This window comes from Daucus carota, chromosome 7, assembly GCF_001625215.2.
Source record: "Daucus carota subsp. sativus chromosome 7, DH1 v3.0, whole genome shotgun sequence".
NCBI classification, from domain to species: Eukaryota; Viridiplantae; Streptophyta; class Magnoliopsida; order Apiales; family Apiaceae; genus Daucus; species Daucus carota.
The window spans coordinates 13,865,541-13,887,425 of record NC_030387.2 but is presented as its reverse complement, the minus strand read 5'-3'; the positions used below and the strand labels follow the sequence as shown (position 1 = coordinate 13,887,425).

The following is a 21,885-nucleotide window of genomic DNA, read 5'->3' as shown; positions in this document are numbered from 1 at the left end:
TTTTTTAAGGAAAAATAAGAAAGAAAATCATCAATGGTACACTTTTGGTATTGGTTTTATTAGATGGCACGTTAAATAGTTTTGACTTCAGGTTTGTACACTTATACTGTTCCATCAAATTTTATTAAACAAACGTCATGTAATCCTAAATTAATCTTAAAATAAAATCTAAAAACAAAAAGAATCTAAACAAGAATCATCACCACTACTTACAGCCCCCAATTTATCCGTCCATGCACCCCCTCTCACTATACTAGCAAAATCTCGGCCAAATCGTTAGACCTATAGCTGTAGCCACACTCCGATTATCTCCATCGAAACTCCATCTCGTCGGCGGCTGGAGGACACATTTGATGTCAAGTCTTCCTGTCTTTTTTTAAACTTTCCATCCCCGACTTCATCACCATCAACCCAAACTACGGTGACAACCCAACCTATTGTCCAATTACCACCCAAATACAATTTCAAAATTCATCCGTACGACCTCGTGTTTTTCTAAATTCTATCTTCAACCGATAACTTCGACGACAGTCGTACGTTCACTTCCACTAGACGTCAGCTCTTTTAAAATCACTACCCAACCATTCATATACATATACATGTGAATATACGTTCACCTCCACTAGACGTCACCTCTTTAAAATCACTACCCAACCATTCATATACATATACATGTGAATATATAACTCTCACCAGTAAATCGATGTTAATTTCCCCAAAACTTAGTAAACACTAATCTTGCTCAGCGTGTATTTTAAAATTAATTAACATTTTTTTTTGACAGAAAATACACTTGCTCGTATCGATAAAACGCCAATACTCCGAGGAGTTTCTTTCATTCAAAAAAGCTTATCATCTAACCGAAAGACATGAAAATGTCTCCGGAAGTTTAGACAATAAGACCTTAATGTCCGAAAAGAAATGTCCCAACTTGTAAGACCACGCTACCTGAAACAAATACAATTCATTAATAACAAGAAAATATAATAAATTTAATAAATAAAATCAATATAGTTTATCAAATTAAAAGATGGTAAAAGTGAATGAAATGATAAATATAAAAATCATTCGACAAAAAAAAGATAATATAAAAAATAGAAAAAAATATATATCTAACCAAAGGGGGACCCTTTGGCTAGATATATCACAAGATAAATAATTACTAAGAATAATTAATGATAAAAGTATTAATATATAAAATTGCAATCTTCAAAAAATATCTAAAATTTTAAGTAACAAATTAAATAAAATGTAATAAACAAGCCAACAAAATGGCACTGAATTGCCGTTTATTAGGCCAAGAATATACGCCATCAATCATGGCCACCCATAAATGGTACAAATAAAAGCCAAATCAAGACTGCAAGTCAATATACACCAGTTAACATAATGCATTAAACTCCAATCAATGAGAATTAAAGCATTTAGAGCATATATATACAAGCAATTATTCAAGAAAAAATAAAATTCAAAGATTAACACCAATCAAGTGAGTCAACTTACCATTTAAAAACTAAAATTTAAACTGCAATAACTACTATTAAAGCCAATTTAATTTAATAAAAGAGGCCAAAAACCTTATTAATTTTACAAAGCAAAGCCTTTAATCATGCAATAAAATTAATGAAAATATTTTCAAAATTACGCTGATTGATACTACCATCTTATCATGACCAACCATCACCATATCTCATCAAGTCAATAACAAAAAGGATGAACAAATTCTAACTTAGAAAATCATAAAACACAATTGCAAATAAAACTTGTGACTCAAAAAATTGATAAGAAAACAAACATATTAACCACTTAATATACATCATAAGTTTGACTACACTTCACCGACATTCTCATCTACCAGATAAATCAAAAAAGACAAAATTATGACATAAAACAACACGTACAACAATTGATAATCGCGCACAAATACAAACTTAAAGAGAAAATCTGAATATCACATCAAAACTTTCAAAAACATAAAGTATTGAATATACTAAGAAAACAAATAGTCACATAAACATGTAAATTGAGAATCGGAAAAAGTACACCTTTGCTTTTGAATGTCGAAATCTTGTAGATCCGTAGATGAACTCTAACGCGACGATTAGAATACATGTGTATCATATTTGTTGGGAAAGAATCATCAGCACTCCTCTTCCCGTTCCATTATCGTAATGCATGATCGGCAACCCTCCACAGAACCGGAGCTTCATACATAATCGAATCATACCAAAGCGATTTGTTTGATGTAAAGGCGTAAAAGTTAAAAAATCAATGTAAAAAAATACCAAAAAAAGAAGCGGGAGGATGGGTTTGATTAATTTGGGTTCTTCGAGAGTTTGTAGGGCTGGAGAGGTGAGTGTTGAGAGAGGAGAGATGAGGTTAAATTTAATTAACATTTGTTATCTGTATACCATCTAGAAAAGTCAAAATCACAAATGTATCATTAAGAATTTCCTATAATGAAATCCCGATATTTTTAGGAAGATCTTTGAAAGTGGTTAAATTATGATACTTGTAGCAATGAAATCGGGAAAAAAAATAAAGAAGATTCAGTTTTTCTGAAATATGCTATTTCATCATTTTAGTTTTAAATTTTAAATAACATTTTATATATGTTATGATCGAATTAATATAGAATATCTAATATCTTATTATTTTAAATTATAAACTAACAAATTTCGATATTTTAAACTAATAATGTTAGAAATATAAAAAACTAATTGATATGTTATTATTATAAATATTATTTTATGCCGTGGAGGATCTTTAAATTTTAAACTAAAAATTTAGGTGACATGGAATTCTTTAAAATTTTAGTATTTATTTAAAATCCATTCTCTCAGGCTAAAATCATTCCTTAATATTGACCACCATATATATATATATATATATATATATATATATATATATATATATACACATACATACATACATACATACATATATGGGGGCTTCTCAGTGAGGAACTTGTTAAATGAGTAACCTGGGAACTCTTCTTCTAGAACATGTGCCTGATAGCGGTTGCATAATGCTGAGAGTTACTTGTGTTCGTAACTGCATAGTGCTGAGAATTATTTGTGTTCTGTAATATGCTACGGGAGTTAATTGTGTTCTGTAATATGCTACAGAACTTGTGTTCTGTACTGTATGTTTTATGTACATAACTATACTCTAACAAAAATAAATTTTCAATGTTGATTAATATTTTTATGTTCTGTAAATTTATAGAAAAAAATATGCTTTGTTCACAATTGCGTTCTGTATATTATTATATTTTGAATAAATTAGGATCAATAAATTCAACTATTTATTTAATAAATTATGTTCTGTAAACAAAATATAATATGTGTCCTGTATGTTCAAAGTTTTCTTAAATACAGAACATATTTTTTAAAATCACGTAGTTAAAATTATTTAAAATACAGAACATAAATTTTTCAAAAATGAAAATAGAAATAAACGTGTACCACTTTTGTAAAAAAAATTGAAGAATAAGAAAATATAAAAAAAACAAATACAATGTCCTGTATTTTCTAATACTGTATTTTTTTCTCACATTTTATGTATTTTATCTACATATAATATTTTTATTTTTTTATTTTTAGCATGCTAGGTATTTTTTGTGTAAACATTTTTAGAATTTTGATGTATTTTTAATATAGGTAGCATAATTCACACCCAAAAACTAAAAATATGTACGATAAAAAATATGATATTAAAAAAAATATTAATAATATGAAATACAAAAGCAAGATAAAAAATTATGTGTCTAAATTTTATACATGTGCTAGGTGTCTCAGCATTACATGTGCAGTTACAGGCGTCCAAAGCACTACATTTGCAGTTATTGGCTTCCAGGATGCACATGCAGATATATTCTATGGCTCAGATTCAAAGTTACTAAGTTACTCGGATAAAAGAGTTACTCATTGAACTATACCCTATATATATATATATATATATATATATATATATATATAGAGAGAGAGTCATGCTCCAGGGAGAACCAATCTTATGGTGAGATATGAGATCTAATCTCAGCCACTCATTTAAATACATTATATTCATCTCTCACCAATCATTTAATATTTTAATATTTCACCTTCTTTTAATTCAACTACTTATCACCTTCAACCACCGCTGACCACCACCACCTCCTCCGGCGACCACCACCACCTCCGACGACCACCAGAAAATCACCACCGGCAAACATAAAATCACCATCGGAAAACGAAAGATCACCACCAGAAAACTAAAAATCACCGCCAGAAAACCAAAAATCAACACCAGAAAATTAAAATCACCACACCACCACCATTTACAAACCACCACCACCACCCCCAAATCTGAAAATCACCGTCAAAAAATGAAAAATCAACGTCATAAAATAAAAAATCACCAACAGAAAACAATAAATCAGCGCCAGGAAACCAAAACAACGTCTAAAAATTAAAATCACTACACCACCACCATCTACAAACCACCATTACAACCCCCAAACCTGAAAAACCACCAACTACAAAGCAAAATTACCATCGGAAAATCAAAAACACCATAAAAAATGAAATTCACCACATCCAACCATTATTTCTGCCCACCTTCCGGAGACCAAAACCTCCATCACATACAAACATCAGCAGCAGATTAGAGTTCCGGTGACTAGCATTAATCATCATTGACGATTGTTTCAGATGTGAGTGCACAAAATCAACAGCAGCAAGTCGAGGCCGAAAGAAGACGGGCCTGACAGGTGAAGATGATGGCGGCTGGGGTGGGGGGATGATTGCGATCGAAGGTGGTGTCCGGGAGTGGAAGTGGTTGTAGTGTCGCCGGCGGTGGACACTCCACCGTGACACCGGCGGCAACAGCAAAGAAAGAGGCAGATCAGAGCGCTGGTGGCAGCGGCTGGAGAGGGAGAGATGGATGAGCAGATGGCGGGCGAGGGCGACTGGGAGGTGGTGGGTGGGTGGGAGGTGAATGAAAGAGATGGATTAAAAAATAAAGGTTCAAATGTGGGGTTGTGATTTAATTTGGGGATAAAAATGTGTGGCTGAGATTAGATCTCATATCTCACACTAGTTGGGGTTCTCATTTGAGCACTTGCCTATATATATATATATAATGTTAAAATAATATATTTTTTATAATAATACTAAATAACAATAAAATAATTTATAAAATATACTTTGCACCGTAGAAACACAAATAACCTATCACCATTTTAATATAAGAAGAGAATTTTAATGTTGTGATTTTAGTAACCTACGGTAGATAGATAGATATAAAGATGACGGTGAAAGAGACTAACGAGTGCTAGTGTGTTATGTACACTAACATTTTCAACGGAACTCAATCCTTAATAAATAATAATTAGTATATTTATAAGTAAAATTATAGTGATTGTATAAAAAAATCAATTCGAACATAACCAACTTTTTATAATTGCTATATTTGTCTAACTTCTCAAGACATAAAAAAAGATTCAACAAAATTTATTATCAAATTCAGATAATATATTCAATTTATATCAATCTAAATAATAATAACTTATTGTTTTTAAAATATAAGAAATGCAATCGAGTACAAGCTTATTATTATCTTATGTTTAATAAATTCTAGATAGTCATTATTTTCTATCTCCTATCAATATAACTAACGAAAAGATCAATTGTGATGTTGTTTTCTATGATGTTGGCGCAATTTGGATCGCTTAGAAGATCTTTGATTTTATTTTTATTTCTAAGAGTTTTAAATTTTGTGTGTCAAACGATCAGGAAACAAATCAACTAATTATTTTAGTATGATATTTGTTTTCCAACCTAGTTGTATGGTCAGTTGGGGGGTTTGTCCCAACTGTATTATGTTTTGATTAATAAAATTGCTTTTCTTTGTGTCAAACAAAAATAAAAAAATGCTTTTAAGATACAATATATAAAAAAGTGATCAGTATATTGTCGAAACAATAATCATATCATCTCATGTACCAATAAGAAATTGAATTCTGATAAATGGTGAACAAATATCTTTCGTTTGGTATAAAATTACAAAATCTTTTTACATTAGAGCATCTCCAACCACGAGAAGCCCTTAGCTAAAAATCTAGTTGTGTTATCAAAATTAAAAATTATAGTCAATGCCCACAAAAAACAGCACTCCAACTATAGCAAGCTCTTATCTATAATTATAATCATCCCCTTATGGATGACTATATTTGTCGAACCACTACAGATTTGTAGTGAATTTCACGTCATCTCCCGCAGTTTATTTTTCTCCTTCCCGCTGATTACAAATTATTTATTACCATATTAAACTGATATATTCTATTTATAACAATCTAAATATTAATATATAATATACTATTTTTAAATTATAGACAATCAATATAATCAATACCATTGAAAGCACAATGTCTTCCCAGATTGAGCAAATTTTACATAATGTCTTAAAGATTTAGTTTTAGCCAACGATTATAACCAACCCCATTAGAGATGCTCTTACGATCTTTCTCGTTAATCTTGATCCGTCAGTGAATATCATATACTCTTTTTATCTAAATTATAAAAATCTTCTTCTTCCAGAATAGTAAATGTAAAACGTCCCCTCAATCTCCCTTAACCATCGTCGCTCTCGGCCATGCAAAAAATATTTTGAGTTTTCTGGCATATCTGGCAAGTCTCAGGAATAGTTCGTATATCTCTGGAGTCACACGGAAGAACTATATTTGATAGAGTATGATCTAAATTCTAATGTACGTTGACAAAAATATTCAAAAAAATAAACATTAAACACATATTAAATACTAAAAAATGCAGTAAATATGAAATTTATTTTCCCGTCCTTAATTCAGTCGAACAATAAAGGCCAACATGGCCATCATCTCAGATTTTATAAAAATCGGTAGAATAAATAGAATTTGACTAGTCCCTGAGCACTCATTCACCAGGGAAACTTGTTCTGCCATGAAGCAGCAGAAAATGTATCATTCCATTTATTAAAATAAATGCCATCTTCCCTTGCTTGCCAGTAACATATATTAGAGTAGTTCGGTTTCAATCTCTGGCATTGATGAGGCTCCAGGTAACTGAAAACCTTCACATTCTGAATCTTCGAGTTCCACCAGAATTCGCAATAAAATGTTGTTGCAAAGTAGCCTGGACTGAACCGCCACGAGAATGATCTTCCTTCTGACAGCGAAAAATCGCCTCCCATCGATTCGCAATGGACTATGAGGGGATCAGAGTTTGGTGGCAGACCATTCATCACGTAGATTTTCACCTTGCTGTCAGATATTTTTGTGGAAGCTGAGGTGAATGCGAGGAACCAGAGAAGGATCAAGGGGGCAAGTGATAATCTCATGGCTGGTTGATATAGAAATGGATCAACAATTTTATGAAGAAAATCAGGGGTTCATATGAATTGTTGTCTGTTAGAGTGCTTATTTATGAGGTGGATTCTTTTATGAGCATGGATATAGTAACTTTTTCCAATTGTACGTTTGATTGATTTGTTTGAGAATTTTAGGATGTATTTTAAAGATTTTAAGATAATAAACTGACGATTTTAGATCAGAAAAAAGAAATCTTAATATCGGAATCTTGGATTTGATTTGATGGGAAAGAAAATCATATTGATGATTGATATCTTTTTGATATTGAAAATATATTCTTACATCTTTGTTTCAAGTGATTATAATATCAAATTATTATCTTATGAATAGTTATAATGGCTGTTTGGTTAGTAGAAGTTGTTTGTGATTTTTGCTTTTTTTTTTTTATCTATTTTGTAAAAGCATTTTAAGAAGCTGAGAATACTGGCTTTTCTCCCAGAGCTTCTACTTTTTTTTTCAAACAATTAATAATTTATTTACTTCTCACTTGTACTCCACTTATTTGATTTAAGTAAGAAGTCACTTCTATTAAGCTGATGATATTAGATCACAAAAAAGAAATCTTAATATCGGAATCTTGGATTTGATTTGATGGGAAAGAAAATCATATTGATGATTGATATCTTTTTGATATTGAAAATATATTCTTAGAGCATCTCCAACTGCGTTGGCTATAATGGTTGGTTAAATTGGACCTGTAAGACATTATGTAAAATTTGCTCAAACTGTAAGACATTTTACTTCGATTGTATTGACTATATTGGTTAGTTATAATTTAAAAATAGTGTGTTATTAATAATTTGGATTTTATACATAGAATATATCATTTTAAATAGTGCTCCCTCTGTTTTTTTTATATGACGCTTTGACTTTTGGCACACATTTTTAAGTGCTTTGACCGGGTAGTTAAAAATATTATTTTTAAAATTTTCTTTTTATGAATAAAAATTTTGATTATATATTATTATTCAAAAAAAGAAATTTTAAAAAATAATATTTTTAACTACCCGGTCAAAGCACTTAAAAGTGTGTGTCAAAAGTCAAAGCGTCGTATAAAAAAAACAGAGGGAGTAATAAGTGATGTGTAATATTCCTACAGATTTTCTTACAGACCTGTAGCGGATCGACAAATATAGTCATCCATAGGAGGTTGGCTATAATTATAGATAACATGTGGGGATGGTTGGAGCGCAAATTTTTGAAGCTATTATCTATAATTATTATTTTTGGTATGACAACTAGGATTTTATTTAAAGGATGTTCATGGTTGGAGATGCTCTTACATCTTTGTTTTAAGTGATTATAATATCAAATTATTATCTTATAAATAGTTTTAGCGCCCTGTTTGGTTAGTAGAAGTTGTTTGTGAATTCTGCTTTTCTTGATCTATTTTTGTAAACAAGTAAAAGCATTTTAAGAAGTTAAGAATACTGTCTTTTCTCTTAGAGCTTTTACTTTTTTTCCAAACAATTGATAACTTATTTACTTTTCACTTCTACTCCGCTTCTTTGATTTAAGCAAGAAGTCACTTCTTTTAAGCTAATCAAAACAACCCTAATCTTGTTATATTTAAATTATAATTTTAGTTTATTTTATGATATTGTAATATCTACGAGAGATTATAAATTTAATAAAAAGTTTGATTACAATATAATCTCATGAGATTAATATTTACTGATTTCAACGATGAGTAATAATTTATAAACTTTAATTGATTTTATGCGAAGGTACAATATCTTGTGAGTTCATAATAATATACTAATTTTAACATATTAGTAATAATTTGTAAATTTCAATTGATTTAATACGAATGATGCCTGAATCACCTCATTTGGGTGATTGTCACTTTGTCTGATGTCTTGACAAGTTTTGAAAATGGAGGAGACTAACGCATCATTACGTAATGGATACTTACTTAATTCGTGTAATCGAAACTAAAATCCTCCGCCCCACCCCCACCATCTTAAGGACAATGGCAATACAAAATAGAAAAAAATGTATGAACAAAATTTTAATAGGATAGAAAATTAAATTTTCTTTTGATATAACAGTAATTCGAAATACCATGGAAAGATAAGTCTATTGGGCTACTGAAATCTTTTTCAGTTTGCGCATGTGTAAGATAATAAGATATCATGTAACTACAAGTTAGATGCCAAAAATGAGGTATACCGTATACGAAACGGAAACGATATTCATATGCGTACTGCATGTCAATATGTCATGATGTTTGATAACTAAAAAAATCATATAAAAGTCCGTCAAAAAAAAAAAAAATCATATAAAACTGACAAAACCTTACTCCAAGTGGTTTCCTAATTGGTCGCGTGCAAATCCCAAGTGCTCGCTGAACATGAGAAAAGAAAACCCATGTTTCTTTCTACATATTTCACTGTAGCTTCCATTCATATTTGCAACTTATCATGCCAAGCAACTGTACAAGTTCAACTCACCTCGTGCAAATATGATAGATGATTCATATGAATGATGCACTATAAAGATTAATCTTGCATCATGTTAATGTTGAACTTACACAGACAAAATTAAATTATAAATATTTTTGGCATCCAGCTGAAGAAACAAACACATCCGAGAGCAAGTTGGACCAGTTTTGAATAAATAATCTGAGAGCTGTTGGTGTTTTTCAATTCTCAAACAAACCCTTACTTCCGTCACTTCAGTTCTGTTAGTAAATTTAACGGACACACACTGATAACCACTCAAAAAGATATTAGGACCACTCGTATGCTGTAACTTCGGCCATTTTCATGAAACTTGGTGCATAGTCTGAACACAGAAATGCAACGTATGCTGTAACTTTGGACATTTTTATGAAACTCGGTGCATAGTCTGTGAACACAGAAATGCAACTGGTTCTTAGCATACTTATGTCAGGTCCGACAACTATAATTGTGAATCAAATAGGCGAAATTTCACCTGCACATAGCTCAAATATAATCGGACCATGAAATCCATATTCTGACAAGCTAGCTCTGTAATTGCATTTGACATCTCAAACTTCTACTAGTTTGACTTGAACATACATCCCCAGGAGTTCAATGAATTGACCTCCAACCAATGACACTTGCACAAAATCATACCTCAGCCAAGGATTTGATACATTTGTCCATGTAACCAGGAAAGATCATCCTCCCTCTCTTTGAAGCTTCAGAATTCAAATCTAAACACTTGTCAGACAATGCACCAGCAGCCAGTGGGGAATAACAGAGCAAGCCAACATTACAATCGTTAGGGTGGGACATTTCAACGAGGTCAGCTGCAAGCAATCATTATCAAAACAACTTATGATCGGGTCTTCATGTACATTCATACCAAATAACCTTCAAGCAGAGACTGAATCAATAACTTATGATGTATGCAAAACATCCTTGAGAAGCAGAATATAACTGATCTATATGAACAAATTCTAGGTCGAGCATATCTCAAAAAGTTAAAGGACTCTACCTTGGTACTTCAGAAATTCTTAGAAATAGGATAACAGGGTGGAAGCAATGTATTGGTATATGGTGCAATTCACTCCATCATAATTTAAAATTGTGCATATAGTTTATTTTATTCTAAAATTTTAACGTGTATATAAAATATGTTGAACATCTTGACCATTACATAAGTATCTGATCACAGTAATTCAAAATTCTGGATACACCACCGAAATACAAGTTGGCCTGTTGGCCACCGAAAGGCAAGTTGGAGTGTTAAACAAAAAAAATGAAAATCTTCTTTAGTTTCTGCATGGGTGAGATGATTAAATATCATGTAACTACAAGTTTAGCTACCAAAAGTGATATATCATATAATTACAAGTTGAGTCATGTGAACCGGAACCGGTCCTCTCTACAGGATCGCTGGATCCTTGTATCTCTTGAAGATATCCTCAATATCTGCCATCACTTCGGCAGGCAGAGGCCGTTCCACCGTCAAAAAAGCATCAATGTCTTCCTTCAGTTGGTCGAGAGAGGTTGCACCTATGATTGAACTCGTCATAAATGGACGGTCACGTGCAAATCCAAGCGCTAACTGAACTGGAGTAAGCCCGTGTTTCTTTGCCATTTCAATATATTTCATTGTAGCTTCCTGAAAATTAAAATATGCAACTTATCATTCCAGACAATTTGCTGTACAAGTTCATTTGACCTTGTATAAAAGATTATAAATAATTTATATGAATGATGCACTATAAGAATCAATCTTACATCATGTTAATGATGAATTTACACAACAAAATTGAATTTTGAAATTTGTTGCATCCAGATAAAGAAACAGAAAGCTTAATTGGCCAAGTGGGCTATTAATATGTATAATAATTAAGCATTAAGAATTTTTTATATCTACCTGTCAGCTTAAGTTTTTAGTACAGTGTGAGTTGCTTATATTTATATCACGCATTACGCTGTAAGGTGAGGTGTAACCTATATATGTGGTTCCTTAAAACGATCTGTAAAATTATAAAATACTACAAATGACAATTTTCTAACTATGCAACTACAGGAAGAAGAAAAGAATACGCTACTCCTACATATACATGCTATTGAAAGGTATATGTTAATTGATACAAGAGATTATTGTTCTTTCTGGTGTACACTTTTTTAGACTGAATGTACTACTAAAAATGTGATGTCTTTGTTAAAATATTGACAATAAAGAAGATCAAGAAACAATTAACAACAGAGTCCGTTGCATTTTGGTGGCTAAACTTTAAACCAAGTTCCAAACAAATGGCAGAAACTTCCACTTTTGCATATCAGTGACCAGACTTCCATAGTTCCATTTACAGCGACAATATGGTGGCTGTCAATGCCTCTCCACCAACGGAGCTGACGGAAAATGTTTAGTACAATTGTAATAACATTATATCAATGAGGGTCAATTGGATAACTTTCCTGATTGAGAGGTATAGCGCATTACACAAAGACATGCCTTCATTTCTAAGTTATTCTTCGAAATCTGCAGAACCCTATTCTTCCAACTAATAGAGTTAGGTCTTCCAAATAATTGTAGCTGTTGATGTATTTTAATTCTTAAAAAAACCTTACTTCTATCGGTTCAGTTCAGACACACACCGACAGCCACTGCATCACCATTTAAAACGATAATACGACCACACATGTAAATATGAAACTTCAGCCATATATATGAAACGTGGCCTATAGTTTTGAGAACGAAATACAACTGGCTCTTAACATAATCATGTCAAGTCCAACAACTATAATAGGAAATTAGATAATCAACTCTATGTGACATAATCTTATATTTCTGTAGCGCATATTTCAAAAAAGAAAAGAAAAGAAACACCATGAGAACCTTATTCCAAAAAATCCACTCCGTAAGATTGTATTTCACATCTCAAACGGTTAAAAGTGTAACATGAATATAGAACCCCAATTCGATGAATTTGACCTCCAATCATAAAAGTTGCACAAAATCATACCTTGGCTGCGGATTTGTTATATCTTTCCATGTAACCAGGAAAGAGGTTCATCCTTCCTTTCTTTGAAGCTTCAGAATTCAAATCTAGATACTTTCCAGACAATGCTCCACCAGCCAGTGGGGAATAACAGAGTAAGCCAACATTACAATTGTTAGGGTGGCATACCTCAACAAGGTCAGCTGCAAACAATAATTAAGAATCATAAATCTTTTTGTAGTCATATAAATGCTGTAGTACATTGTCTTTTAGGAGGGTCCAGGAACTCCTACATATACTGTATCCAAGTTTTCTGGAACATGGAATTTATTCGTTCTCGTCCAGTACTGATATTTAAATTGAAACAATTATTTTGATATTATATACAAAATCATTATGCATATAACTAAAGATACCAAATTTTTACAAATTACTCCATCAGTTTTAGGTCCTCTAGGTTCCAAGGTAATTTATATTGAGTTTATAATGAGTTCTTCATGTGCATTTATATGAAATAACCTGCTAGCAGGGATTGAATCAATAACTTATGATGTCCACAAAATGTTCATTCCTAGAGAAGCAGAATAAATAATTAATATGAACAGATTATGGGTCAAAGTCAAACTACTAGATCTCACTTATAATATTTGGTAAATAGATTCTCGTAACACTACAATATCTCTGTCCTATAGAACTGAAAGATAAATGAACAGATAAATGCACTGATAGAGTATTAAATCCTAAGAGTGGCTACCCTCAACGTTCGAGAGGTTGAGGTCTCTCATTTAGCTTGATACACACCAAAACATTCCAATAATGTTACTCTACTATATTCTCTTTTTGCCAGGTGCAACACGCAAATTACCCTTACTAATAAAACGACTCAACAACTCTTTATTTGAAACATAATTTTCCCTGTATTTCCTTTGACTGCCCTGTTTGTTTTACTTCTTCCTTCGAGTGCACGTGAACTTCACTGGTTGGCTTTTATTCCTAGCACACACATTTCTCAAAAAAGAAAAACAAGGACTCCGTCCTGGTGATCTTCTGAAATAACTTTATCACGTCCATGTTCGACAGAGCATGTTGTGCATCATCTAGGATTTGAAAGGGAGTTGGCGGAATATTATTATTTCAGCTTTGATTTAGGGATTATGATTTGATGTTGGGGGTTATAAATAGGAAAGGCATTGGTATGTTGAAGGGGAGGAAGGAGTGGGCAGTCTCTCAAATACCACCTAAGGTTGTGTGGCAAGAGTGTCAATAATCTCATTTAGGTCCGATTGTCTTCTACTCCTTACATCCATTTAATTAGTATATAGCAGTTCGTATCATAACCCCCCCCCCCCCCCCCCCCCCCCCCAAAAAAAAAATTCCCTTGTGAACCTAACTTTATAATCAATTTCAGTTATAAGTCAATTTTATTATTTATAATCGTATGTTAGTATACCTTTTTCATTTCGTTTCAGTTGGTTAGACCGGATAGTGGATACAAGATATTCACGTATTCATCTAAATCGAGTCGATAATTGAATTATTAATACCCAAACTTATAATATTAAATTTAGTTTAATTTCTAAAATCATTTTGTTTAGCTTCATTTTAATCTAATTTTATTAAATTTACAAGTCATAGTAGACCTTAATATTTTACCTAATTATATATCGAGACATCGTACATCTTTAGTTATTATTCATAAGAAAAAAAATTATCCAGCCACTTTATTGTCATCTAGATTAAATATATTATTAGTTCTTCTTCTATAGTATTTAGAGGATTGATTTCTTTATTTGCACTTTCTGTTGATGTTAGGACCCAACCGGACAATTGCATTGAAATGAAAAGGGAATACTAATGTACAATTATAAAATTAACATATAACTAAAATTACTTAAAATTTTAATGTATAAAGGAAATGGGAGAGGGTAATTTACTCCAAAATAAAGTAAGAATGTGCATAAATAAATTCCCCGTGTGCATATATCACTACCCTCTCTTATATATTTGTCGGTACAAGCTATGTCATGCCGGCACTGCCAGTGTGAGAGAAAGGCCAGAGGTGGAAGCCCCACTTACCAACCCCCTCCGCCCAGAGCATGGATTCTACAGTTTACCTATAATTTAGTACTGGTATATGAAATTTTTTAAAATATGACAACGCCAAGAAGTGAGAATCCTTGTTCAACAAGCAAGTTTGAGGAGTTTTGAATAAACTGATAAAGTAATTTATTACTCCCTCCATCCCTTTTTAGTTGTCAGTTGTCACCTTTGGGTTTGTGCCGGTCAAATTGACCAAAATTTGACTGAAATTTATTAATATTTTATCAAGTGAAAAAATAAAAAAAAAATATTTCACCGGAAATAACTTTTAATCTACTTTAAGATGTAATTTTCAATTTTTTAAAATAATGAAAGAGTGACGTATAATGTTTGGCCAAAAATTAGTCAATTTGACCAACAAAAATAGAAATGTGACAACTAAAAAGGGACGGAGGGAGTACTACGTGTTTAGCTCAGAAGAATTCCACTTTGACAAATTCTAAAATACATTCCACATAACAACTGGCTCCCAAGTATTAATTTGAGGAGTGTAAAATGGTGCTACAAAAGTCTTTTAGTGATTCTTTAAATCTCTCTCCTCCTAAGCTTTTTAACTTTACTATTAAAAGCACTCTCAGTCTCTGATGAGATTTTATGGTATTTTAGTAGCAGAAAGTACTTTTATATATAAAAAAAAAAAAATCAAAGATGATTGAGAATGGACTAAGGGGTCGTTTGGTTTGGGGTGATTGAGAAAGAGAAAGGGAAACAACTAATGTGATTCCCTTTACAAGTGTTTGTTTCATTAAGAATGTCATTCCCTTTCGCCCTTTTTAGTTTTGGGTTTACCCAACATTACTCCTTACCCATTCCTCACCTCCCACTAGGTATTTGCTTTCCCTTTCCTTATGTTTTTACTTTTCATTTATAATTTATGTATGAAATCAATAAAAAAGTGGAAATATTATGTAAGTTAATTTAATTGTTGTAAGTTAGAAATATAATATAATTTCTTATATTTTATTATTAAAAAATTATTAAAATTATTAGATAAAAATATATTAATTTTTAAAAATATAAATAAATTATATTGTTATAAACATAATATATTTGACTCTTTTAATATTATATAATATCATAAAAATCAGATTAAAAATTTCTCATATAATTTTTCATTCCGTTTCTGCATCAAAACCAAAAATGTAAAACAATTCGGGATCATTCCTTTCCTTTCTCCACGTTTCCCTTTCTGCATTCCATTCTGTTTCCCCGAAATCAACCAAACGGCCCCTAAGAGTCTGATTGACTTGCTCTAAACTTCCAGCTTTATGCAAAATTTAAATAAAAATTTATATACCTTCAAATTTACATCTCACTAGCAGGCTGTAGCTATTTTGGATACTGACAATCTTTGGTAGTCCTACTTTTGCAGCATGTACAAACTCCATCACTCCATAAGAAGTTTCATTTGATACACCTATGTACCGCACCTACATAACATGTTGCACTTGCTATGTCAACACAGTAGATATTACACAGAGAACCACTAGTCAGAATTCATTTAACAGAGTACATATTTCTTACCATGATCTTAACTGTTTCTTCTAATTTAATAGCATACATAGGGTTGCTTTATTTTATTTATCTCATTTTAAGTATTGACTATTGAGTTGACTAGAAAACATAAACAACTGAAGTGATTCAGACAAAAGAAAAGGGTGATGTGTTCTATATAATCTTATAGAGTTGATGTCATGATTATTGTGTCCATATGGAAGTTTTATTAGTGTTGAAAAATATCAAACAAACATCTTTCGTTATACAGTACGCTCACGGCACCAAGTACGCCTCCCATACACATTTCTTTAAAATGAACACAGAGCGCACCTTTCCAATTGAAAGCTCTACAAATAATTTGTGCAAGTAGATTTTGCATTGATCATAATACATCAGGTCAAAGTCATCAGAAAGTTTCAGCGCCAGGGGCAAAAACCGCGATTCAGATTACCATCTAATTCGATGTGTGTTACTATGTTTTTATTTAAGAAATTGATACAAAGCAGTATAATCGCATGAAAGGACAGAAAGTGATAGACATAATTGAATAAATTCTAGTAACGGCTTCACTGAAAAGTAACAATGGAAATCTCCTTATAAAGAGCGACAACCTATTTGAATAATATAAGCTCTTATACTTAAAACTAAAACACCTAAGAAAAATCATGAGAGTTATCTCATTATCTGCAATACCTAATATTTGGTGAATAATTGTTATCTACAGTAATTTGATTAAATTAATGAATTTATTTAAAGATGATAATATGAATCAATATTAATAATTTCTCAAATCTTTAATCTTCATTGAGAATACACTGTAGTTGCTATACAATGAAATTGCAAAAAATATTATGGCAGAAATCAATAACCAGATATTTTAAGCATTGTTTACCTTCCCTTCATCAATCAGCTCTTTAAATGCCAAGAGCTGCTCAACAAATGGAATACTTGGCCTCCATTTCAAAGGGTCATAAAAGAATTCACCAAACAGAGCCACATAGCGGTCTGGCCTACAATAAATCAATAAGCAATCACCTTGGGACCAAAACCCTCAGAAGTAGAAACAACAGTGATACACAAAATAATTTCTCCAGAAACTAAGAGCATCTCCAATGCAACACTAAAACACCAAAATAGTGTAAGTTTTGCACTATTTTAGTGTAAAATCCACTCCAATGCAACACTATGTTGGTGTAAACTTTGCACCAAATTTGGTGTAACTTTTACACCATATATGGCTCTTCCAAAATTCCTACTATGCCCTCATATCTGTGAACAAGACATATTTTATTCCTTCCATATCCTATTATATCCAAACAAAACAATTAATTTTATGAAGGTTAGATAGATATGTCTTCTTATAGACAAAAGATTCTTTTTAGTGTACTATATTATATAGTGTGAATGGTTGGGGGTAATTTTATGAACAGTTTAACTTCTGCATTATAATAGTGTAATTTTAAACTATTTTAGTGTTATGGTTGGAGATGATTTAAATGTAACATATGAATTAGGGATAGAGGAACCCCAAGGCAAGATACTGCAAAATTTAGGGGAATTGTTCAACCAAGATATCTACAGACACAATTAAGTGTATTTTTGTTTTTGTTTTTTTCCGTGTGTGTGTGTGTGTGTGTTATACGTACGTGTTGTGCCATAAAAACACTCATCACGCCGCATCCTCTCTATCTATCGCTTCTTTCTTCCACAATGTCAAACCGGTAAATTAGAATCACTTGCTAGCTACAATCTTCAGTTTCAAAAAACTTACTTGTCTGCCATTGTCCGAATCATAAAATATAGAGTCCTAGTATGATATCAGAAGCTACAAATTATGTGTGGGTCGACTAACATATATAACTCAAGTATCATGAACCAACTATTACAAGTGATACTTACCAATGTATTTGCAACAAATCAATGTAATCAGTTTTGAGACGTTTAAGACTTTTCTCCACGCTTTCTTTAATATTTTCAGCATCGACCCTCAAAACCTTGGCATTGTCGCGTAAGTAACTTGATCGCTCTGAATATCCACACACTTTAGTGGCCAAAATAACCTAATCAAGATTCATAAAGCATCAAGCTGCATTATATCTCTATGCAGTATTCCAAGAAAAATAATATATCCAAGAACACCACTATAAAAACAGGCATGAATCTTGACTGTACTACAGTACACATTAAATATACTTTAACAACAGATAGTAAATGCATGGGCTATCAACGCAGTTATCAGAATTATTTATATCACCATGATCTGTATCCAGGAGTTCAAGAAAATTAATAAATCCAAGGACACTTCATATTTAACATGATTACTATGTGCAAGATGCCAAAAGCAGGAGAAAAAAGCAGAAACATTACACAACATAGCATAACAGACCTTGTCACGAGGTTGAGACTTCAGCCAGTTACCAATATAAAGATCTGTCCGTCCTTGCGTCTCCTTCTTCATTGGGATTGGATACTTTTCGAATGAAGAGAAGCAATAATATTAGATAGCGGAATTGTTTGAGTAAGGCATGTAACTAATAAAGGAAAAAAGATATGAAATCAGAAGAAGCAGCGACAGCAGCAGCAACTATATTGAAACTAATTATTGGTAAGAAATAAGAACTCACAGCCTCAGCAGTATCCAAAGCATTGATTCCTTGCTCAAATGAGTAAGAAAGCATTTCATGAGCCTCTTTCTCGGTGTTCTGCTCCCCAAATGTCATCTGGAACATCAAACAAATAAAAAGTGATCAAATCACTGTAACTTAAATGTAAATCAGCAATTTACCATGTTCTCTCGTGAATTTAACTGAGCATTAGCTACAAATGACTGTAGATGACTAGGTGCATTTACTGGCTGATCATGGATTGAAAACGCATTATGATTAAAGAAACAATTTAACTTTTAGAATTTTAAAACACTGTATAATCAATAGCCTCCCGACCACCCATGACAGGACACAATCAGTGGCTTATCCAAAATATTCTAAAGGGCTATCCACTGATTTAGACAACATAATTATTACATACCTACATAATACTGAGTTTATTACAATATTGTTTTGGTAAAAAAAAAAAACAATAATCCAAAGAGATTAATCGATAAAGTAGGGTTGGGATTCTATCTTCAAATCAAATATAATTAGCTCTTTTGTGGGTTGGCGAAGTGATATTACTAGATTCCCATCCCTTTCATGAGCATTAGCCACTGAACAAATATATTTTTTATGCAGATTACCCCCCTCCTTTTCAAGCCAGCAAGCCAGCCCCCCCCCCCCCCCCCCCCCCCCCCCCCCCCTCTCCCACCCCCCTCCCAGACATATCTAACATTTGAAATGATAAATGATTTAGCATAATATACTCTAATACCTAAGTCACTACATTTTGTACTTGTTCTTCAATCTGCATAGGTAGAAAAGTGGATCTCAATGCACCATTCTGGTACCAAATAAACAAATAGCCGTGTTCTGACAACTCATGCCCTAGTCAGTTATGCATCAGGGCATAACATTATTAATTCATGGCCACATATGTCTAATTACACACCACAAAGATCAACACAGAAATTAGACGATGTACACTTAGGTACTTCAACATATGAACAATGAAATCAACAATCGATTTGATATCAGTGCTTAAGATCAAACCACTGCACATAGGCCTCAATCTGAATGTTGCATCCATATTAACAGCTAGCAGACTACTAACCAAAATGCTAAAGCCACTAGGACCGAAACATATAGCCATAAATGCTTCACTTATCTTTCAACATCAACCACAACTAAATAAAAACCGGACACTAGCTTTTCAATAATAATTGCAGACTAGTTCCTCATCGAATTTACACAATGAGCTAACTACCTGAGCATCAAAATTATAAAAAACAACAAGATTCGACAACTCGGAGAATCACAAATCATACAGTAATGCATTATTTACGCACACCGTAGAATCAATCAGTTAGAACCTCGCATTGTTATCCACAATTTAAGTTCCGAAAACGAATATACTATTATTATGCGATTAATCAATAGTCGTACGGAGATTCGGAGTCAAGTACTTACAGTGCCGAGTGTGATTTCACTGATTTCGAGGTCAGAATCGCCGACTTTTCTGTACTGCAACGCCTCATTTCTAGCATATTTGGCACTCACCTGGACACTATTCTTTCTAAAATTGTACGGACGTAGCTTGTTTTGTGAAGTATACAATGGGCGTGTGAGGATGCGCAGACTTGAAATGCGAGTAGTGTGAGTGTTTTTGGGTGAAGAAGCAGAAATTACAAAGGAGCTCCCACAAGTAGCCATTGATTTGATTATATGAATATGATGATGATATGGCTTATCAGTTGCCCAAAGAGGTCTTGGTCTCTGCACACTGTGTGTACATGAGGAATTGAAAATCAGAGTGAGGTGCAAGTAAAGCGGAGGATGACGTGGGCTGTTTCAAGCCCAATTACACAACGATGGGCTCTGTTCGATACCCGAATATCATATTCATAAAACTATTAATTAATCTTTAGATTTTTTTTTCCTGTCATGTCTGGTAGCAAGACTCGCGAAATGATTAATTTATGGTATATTTAATTGTGATTTTTTTGAAAAGTATTTATGAAATTTAGATGTTTTAATACGATTACATAATATGTATCGATTTTTAATTAGGTTTTCAAATTATATCACAAAATCTGTTGAAATTAAATCAGAATTTTAAGTTATTTTTAAAAATCTGATAATATTTAACTAGACTTATTTAAAATTCATTAAATTCTGATGATATTCAAATGTTGATGGATTTTTTTGGATTTCAACAAATGATGTATTTTGTAAACTTATTCAAATATTTTTCATGATTTGTTTGGGCACATAAATTTTTTATTTGAAATCATTAATTTGATCCAATGACATGTTTGGATACACAAAGAAAGTTGAATTTCAATTTGAAATGACACGTGAAATCATGTCATTTCTCTTTTTTTAAAAAGAATTAATTCAATTATAAAAAGTCAAATGACATCTACAAGAATGATCGAGTCGAACAAATATAAAACAAATCATATCGATATAGTCTTTACGAAGACACATTCAAGCGAATTGTTAAAATTGATATATGTACATGTAGTGTCTTCGTCAAAACCAGTTTCGATAATCGACCGTAATTGTGTATATAAATCTTAATCACTTAATCAAACCCGGCAGATCTAAAATCGTGGATATTGAATCACACCAAAACACATCAAACTCTCACATAGAGATAATAAACAAAACCCAAATAAATTGGGAACAAAACTCACTCAAAAAAAATTGCATGTCATTTTAAAATTCAAAATTTGAAATGAAACATACATCCCCAAATGCAGTCTTAAATTTTTTGAAATGCAACCAAAATTCATAAGATTTTGAAGTATTGTGTTTAAATTCTAAAAAAATTATATCAATTATGCAACGTTATATATAGAATCCGCGTAAAATTAAAATCG

At 32.1% G+C, this 21,885-nt stretch overlaps 1 protein-coding gene across 1 annotated transcript; it reads right to left on the bottom strand.

Moving 5' to 3' along the window:
• Nucleotides 1-10,954: 10,954 nt before the first annotated feature.
• LOC108193260 (uncharacterized) lies at nucleotides 10,955-20,853 on the bottom strand. The gene is made up of 8 exons (XM_017359846.2): nucleotides 20,471-20,853; nucleotides 19,034-19,129; nucleotides 18,796-18,879; nucleotides 18,309-18,469; nucleotides 17,302-17,419; nucleotides 16,210-16,342; nucleotides 12,837-13,015; nucleotides 10,955-11,482 (listed from the first exon to the last, which is right to left on the bottom strand). The coding sequence occupies exons 1-8, from the start codon at nucleotides 20,711-20,713 to the stop codon at nucleotides 11,243-11,245; spliced, it is 1,254 nt and encodes a 417-aa protein (XP_017215335.1). The 5' UTR covers nucleotides 20,714-20,853; the 3' UTR covers nucleotides 10,955-11,242.
• Between the last annotated feature and the right edge of the window lie 1,032 nt (nucleotides 20,854-21,885).